General features: G+C 40.7%; 1 protein-coding gene across 1 annotated transcript in view; it reads left to right on the top strand.

Annotated features, from left to right (window-relative positions):
• The window catches only part of luzp2 (leucine zipper protein 2), a 112,012-nt gene that overhangs the window by 99,053 nt on the left and 6,259 nt on the right, over positions 1-6,700 (top strand). Inside the window, exons 8-9 of the mRNA XM_083553121.1 lie at positions 3,240-3,314; positions 3,513-3,680. Coding sequence (XP_083409247.1) covers positions 3,240-3,314; positions 3,513-3,680 — 243 coding nt within the window. The remainder of the gene's footprint in view (positions 1-3,239; positions 3,315-3,512; positions 3,681-6,700) is intronic.

Below are 6,700 nucleotides of genomic sequence, written 5' to 3'. Positions count from 1 at the left end.
AATCCTGTCTCTACCCCATCTAATCCTGTCTCTACCCCTTTAATCCTGTCTCTACCCCTCTAATCCTGTCTCTTCCCCCTCTAATCCTGTCTCTACCCCATCTAATCCTGTCTTTACCCCATCTAATCCTGTCTCTACCCCTTTAATCCTGTCTCTACCCCTCTAATCCTGTCTCTACCCCCTCTAATCCTGTCTCTACCCCATCTAATCCTGTCTCTACCCCTTTAATCCTGTCTCTACCCCTTTAATCCTGTCTCTACCCCTCTAATCCTGTCTCTACCTCCTTTAATCCTGTCTCTACCCCCTCTTATCCTGTCTCTACCCCATATAACCCTGTCTCTACCCAATCTAATCCTGTCTCTACCCCATATAACCCTGTCTCTACCCAATCTAATCCTGTCTCTACTCCTCTAATCCTGTCTCTACCCCATATAACCCTGTCTCTACCCAATCTAATCCTGTCTCTACCAATCTAATCCTGTCTGTACACCTTTAATTCTGTTTCTACCCCTCTAATCCTGTCTCTATGCCTCTAATCCTGTCTCTACTTCCTCTAATCCTGTCTCTTTACTCTGATCTACTCCTGTCTCCAAAATTTCTAGTCTGGTCTCTGTCTCAAAATTTCTCTGTACCCAATTATTCTCACTTTATTCTGTTTTTACTTCATTATTAGTTTAATAGCCAGAGTTTTATTGCAAAGTCTTGGCAGTTTTTTTTTTTTTTTTGTATCCCCCGTGTTTTAGATTTAGAGTCATTTTTAGAACTGTACAGGAGATCCTCTATGATTAGGGATGTGCCTATGATTCCTCTATCTACATGTGTTTTAAACTTTCTTTGGAAGCATATTTTGACCTAACAATTATTAGATCTTCAAATTGCAATTTATGTATATCGCTGATGTCTTCTTTCTTGATTTCTTCGTGTACATCTACTAAAAAAGCTCAGACATTTCATCTCTAAAAGATCTGGCAACCTTACACCTAAAAATGCACCTTTAACAAAAAATACATATTCAGTCTGGTTAAGACATTGCCTCCGACCACTGCTGGGCTTTTAAACAAAGCTCTAAGTTCTCAACTGTTCAGTTGTATAAATGAGCTAATTGTAAGTCACTCTGGATAATGGTGTATGTAGATGTAAATGTGTATTAGCGGAGCAGCTCCTAATTGCCCTGGTGAATGGTGAGTTTGCTGGATGCATCCTTTAGATTGGCATAAAGCAAACTAGTCTTTCTAAAGAAAATCATCTTATTGTGACTTTTTAACCCATTAACGCTGCTCCCAATGGCCCCATGTGACATCATACAAATCTAATGCATTAAGATCTGTATTTTGTCAGTTATCTATTATACAGAAGCACTTTTTAGGTAAATAACACGGCTCTTTGCTAAAAGCTAGGAGTATAATGGCAGCAAAAACGTGATGGGTAACACCATCTGTTATCCAGGAACACTGCCAGGCCCTTTTCCATTTAGTTCTGCCACTTTCTCTGACTTTCTGATCCACATGCACCATCTGGAAACCTTCAGCATGAGGATAGTGCTGGGAATTGCTTGGTTAAACAGAGTGTATTCCCAGCGGCAGGTGTGTAGAACATCACGCTATATGACCATCCATACAAATCATATGCAAATATACTGTAGGAGAGGAATATATTATACAGGTGTATTTAATGATCATCCCTCCATACTGTACCACTGCTCCACTTATCCCTCCATCTTCTACCACTGCTCCACTCATCCCTACATCCTCTACCACTGCTCCACTCATCCCTCCATCTTCTACCACTGCTCCACTCATCCCTACATCCTCTACCACTGCTCCACTCATCCCTCCATCTTCTACCACTGCTCCACTCGTCCCTACATCCTCTACCACTGCTCCAGTCATCCCTTCATCCTCTACCACTGCTCCACTCATCCCTACATCCTCTACTACTGGTCCACTCATCCCTGCATCCTCTACCACTGCTCCACCCATCCCGCCATTCTGTACCACTGCTCCACCCATCCCTCCATCCTGTACCACTGGTCCACTAATCCCTGCATCCTCTAACACTGCTCCACTCATCCCTCCATCCTCTAACACTGCTCCACTCATTCATTCATCATCTGAGTCACTAACAGTCTTGAAATGACGTCTAAGGACATACACTCAATTGACAAGAAATATTGGGACACCCGATGTCTCCAGCCATATGTGGTTCGCCATCAAACACATATAAAGAGCTACAAAAGAGCTACAACCTTCTTGAACCCTTTGGGAATGAATGTGAACCCTGACTGCACCCCAGTATACTGTATCTCTTTTAGAAGTACTTCGATTATAACTTTTATTGTACAAAGAAAAGTTTTATTTTCTATTTGTTTTCACTCCCAACAGAGTTGTTAGACAGGTGGGATTTTTAGTCCGTGACCTACTGCACCAGTTTCAGTTGCAAAAACAAACCTCTGCTGAACTCCACACATGTAAATGTAGTTTAAATAAAAACTTTTCACAAGTAACAAGTAGAGAAGGGTGGAGGTTTGCACAGCAGTAGAATTCACTCAGGTACTGCAATAACTTGAATAAATACACAGTATAAAACTCTATAATAGACACTTAGTGTGATTATGCTTTAAATTTAATTCAATTAGAATTCAGAGATATTACAACTTCTGGCAATAACTAGGTGATTAAATATACAATTTAATTAAATTGTAATTTTATAGCACTGGACATCGTCCCAAAGCTTTAAAGGAATAAGTAGATTACAAATTTATATTTTAGCATCATAAATTAGTTCCTATAAGTTTCAGCCTAAATAGCGAATCAGAAGCAACAGTGGCAAAAAAAAACCCTCCCTGAGAAGTCATGAGGTAGAAACCATGAGAGAAACCAACCCCTGAGTGCTCATTTATTATAGTTAAATATATTTAATTAATTTAATTACTTAAATAAATTAGAGTCAGATATTTGGGCCATAAGGTTTAGACATTCATGTGCTTTAAAAATGTATTAATAATAGTAATTGATCGTTTTTAATGAATCTGAGTGTTTTAACATGAGTGGAGTAAACAAACCCCATACTGCTGTACAATGTGATGCACTTGTAACATTTTGTGACATGAAGACTGGTTATGTTCATTAATGACACATGAAATGGTATCGAAGGTGAACAAGGCATTCGTTCTAAAATTTTTATATAAAAAAAATGTAATTAGCAATAAACACTAATTACGCAATCTGTTTCTTGTGAAGGGTCAGCAGCTCATGGATCTGGAGAACAAGCTACGAGTGGCCAAAGAGGAACTGGAGAAAGCAGCACTTGACAAGGTGAAAAGAGAAATGATCAAATCCTCAATCTTTCACTTAAAGCTGTATATTATTTCCAGATCAGCCTGTCCTCAGATGTTCTCACACGTTCTCCATCTGTCAGCTGAGAACTCAATCCAGCCCAGAGATCTTTGTGATTATACTGGTATATAAGTCTTGTTGTGTAAAATCAGTTCTCATCTCTTTTTTTTTATTCAGGAGTCTCAGCTCAGGGCTTTGAAGGACACAGTCCATATTTGCTTCTCATCTGTCCTACAAACCCAGACGGTGGATTTACACAGGCTGCCAGCCACACCCACTCACTTGATGAGATATTCTCCGTTCGTCAATAACTCGAGAGTCACCTTCAGGGAGCCGCACATGAAGGTAGAACACACAGCTGTCGAATTAAGCGTTCTGATTGGTCAGGGATGTGCTGATTAGTTTTCTAATGAGCGTTTATATTTGACACTGCTGCGCACACTTTGACACATTATTGTTTCTATAGCAACTGCTAATTCATGGGGACGTATGCGGATAAAAATGATTGTAAAATCCTTGTCATGAAAGTAGATGTTAATTTAATGTTTATGGAGGGAGTCAGCGGTGAAGCTGGAACTTTAGCTTCCAAATACAGAAACCTTTCATAGACATTCCATAATGTTTAATTTAACTCCAAATGAACAAATAGTACGATTCATTTAATAAACACAAACAATTATAATACCTTCAGTCCTGTTTTCACACCTGTAGCTTTGTCCCTGCCTCCAGTTCTGTCTCAACCCCATCTACTCCTGTCACCAAACCTTCTACTCCTGTCTCCAAACCTTCTACTCCTGTCACCAAACCTTCTACTCCCATCACCAAACCTCCCAAACCTTCTACTCCTGTCACCAAACCTTTTAGTTCTGTCTTTGACCTCTTATTCCTGTTCCTCCACCCCCTACACCTGTCTCATAACCTTCTAGTCCAATCTCTACCTTCTTTAGTTCCATTCCTTATTTAATTCCTGTCTCCACCAACTCTAGTCCTGCCCCCCACCCCTACCCCTGTCCCCAAACCTACTAGTCTGCTCTCCACCTCTCTCATATTGTTTATCTGTAAACGATAATCTTCACCTTATTTTGTTTTTATCTTCATTATTTGTTTGCCAATTTTTGCGAGTTCTCACTCATCAGATCGTACAAATGTAGTAGAATATAAGAGGAATAAAACACTCCAGGACGCAGCCGTAACAATAATCAGCGGTAACAGAAACGTCTTTTCCTCATTCATGCTAAAGGAACATTTCTCCACTTATCCACATCAAGATTTGTATTTCTCTGAGCTCCTCTACTCAGAGTCTAATAGCCTAAGCTCCGGCAAGCAATGATGATAAAACCTTAAATCCTAGCTTGAACACACACACACACACACACACACACACACACACACACACACACACACACACACACACACACACACACACACACACACACACACAGTCTGTATGAGTGAAAGATTCATTAACATGAGCTTTTGAGGGAAGTGTGAGTGGAACATACTTCATATTTAACAAGCCCTGAGAGGAAGCTGCTCTGGTGGCCTGTTAGTGCATCGTGTTACTTTTTACTGAAAGCTTTCAGGGTTTGTTTATGTATTTATACTGGTTGGAATATTTATATAACCCTGGCAGTTCTTCGAAACACTCCAATTCCTGAGATATTCCCCTACAACACAAAGCAATTCCACACATCCAGACTTCAGACACGGCGTGTACTGATTACAGCTTCCGTTGATAATCACAGGCTGGAGGTGATGATGAAGAATCGGATTTCCTCTCAAACTGTTGTTTTCTCATTCCGGTTGCTATTCTTCTTAGTCGTGGAGGAGTTTCATCACAGAGGAAACCGAAGATTGATCATATCCGAACCGCAACACTTCACCAAAACACACAAACGAACCCCAATTTCTCAGCCTGAGACTGATTTTGGTCCTCAGGGTTACAATCATCCATGATTGTGTAGAACATCTTTGGATGAAGCAGGATATTTTCCTTCACTTAAACTAGGAGATCCAAAACTGTTCCAGCATGACAATGCCCCTGTGCACCAAGCCTGTATCATGAAGATCTGCTTTACATGGTTTGGAGGTTTGTGGAAGATCTCCTGCTATAGAACTCCAACCCTATTGAACAATAAATGTGAATGCTGACTGCACCCCAGGAACCTCCTCACCTCACCTCCTTTGGTACCTGACTTTACTAACAAAAATCTCCAAAAAATCTAGTGGAACATCTTCTCAGAAGATTGGAGCTCATAATAACAGCGAATAGAGACTAAAGCTAAAGGAATAAAATCTGAACTCAAAAAATCCTTCACAGAAGATTGGGCTACAGAAGGTGCTGAGATCACAGCGATTTTACAGTGGCAGCAAGAACATCTCAGAAGACTCTAACCAGATGACTTAAGAAGATCTAGTGGTGAAGTGAGGATGGAAAAGATTTCTGATGCATTTAGGTTCAAAATCCTTAAAATCCTCCAAAAGAATTACTAGTGGAACATCTTCCCAGAAGAATGGAGGGTTTTATAACAGCAAATTGGTGCTAATTGAGGAATTAAACAGCATTAATATTAAGATTTGGTAATAAATTTCTCAGATCTCCAGAGTCTCACACAAAAGTCCGTCACCTGATGAGTTCTCGAATCGTTTTTAGATGCTGCTTTGACTGATACGTGTCGGCTTTCCCGCGCACACAGAGCACCGCGGCGGTTGTTATTCGGTGAATTCTCTGTAGCGGGAACACGTTTTCTGCGCGTACACACGGGCCGGATGAAAGGATTTCAGCAGGAAGTGTTTAACCTGTGGGCCTCGAGTCTCACACGTGTAGTCTACCTTCTGCACTGAAGAGGTTTGAATCGCACCACAGCGACGCTTATTCACTCAATCGCCAGCCAACAGTGTGTTTCTTTTCCTCGAACTGACACACACAGCGGAGCAGGAGGGGAAATTACACACACACACACACACACACACACACACACACACACACACACACACACACACAGAACACGTGTTCGCTTTTCAATCGTTTTCAAGTGAGTGGGAAATTAGTATTGTTCCCGTCAGCATTAAAGCGCTAGACAAAGGAATTAAATTGTGCTGACACACACACACACACACACACACACACACACACACACACACACACACACACACACACACACACACACACACACACATTCAAATTCCTCCTGAGTTACTAAACATCTGCTTGTGTTGTGTTTCATTTTTTCACGCTTTGCATTAAAGAATCGTGTTCCTTCCTCTTCATCATGGACCTGAAGTTGAAAACAAAAAAAGCATTGATGTCACTAAAACAGCCGACGCTGCTTTCTGAGGACTTTAGTAGCATTTTAATACTCTTT

Source organism: Silurus aristotelis, assembly GCF_946808225.1.
Source record: "Silurus aristotelis genome assembly, chromosome: 10".
NCBI lineage: Eukaryota > Metazoa > Chordata > Actinopteri > Siluriformes > Siluridae > Silurus > Silurus aristotelis.
The sequence above is the reverse complement of the archived record's forward strand: the minus strand, read 5'-3'. Positions and strand labels throughout refer to the sequence as shown.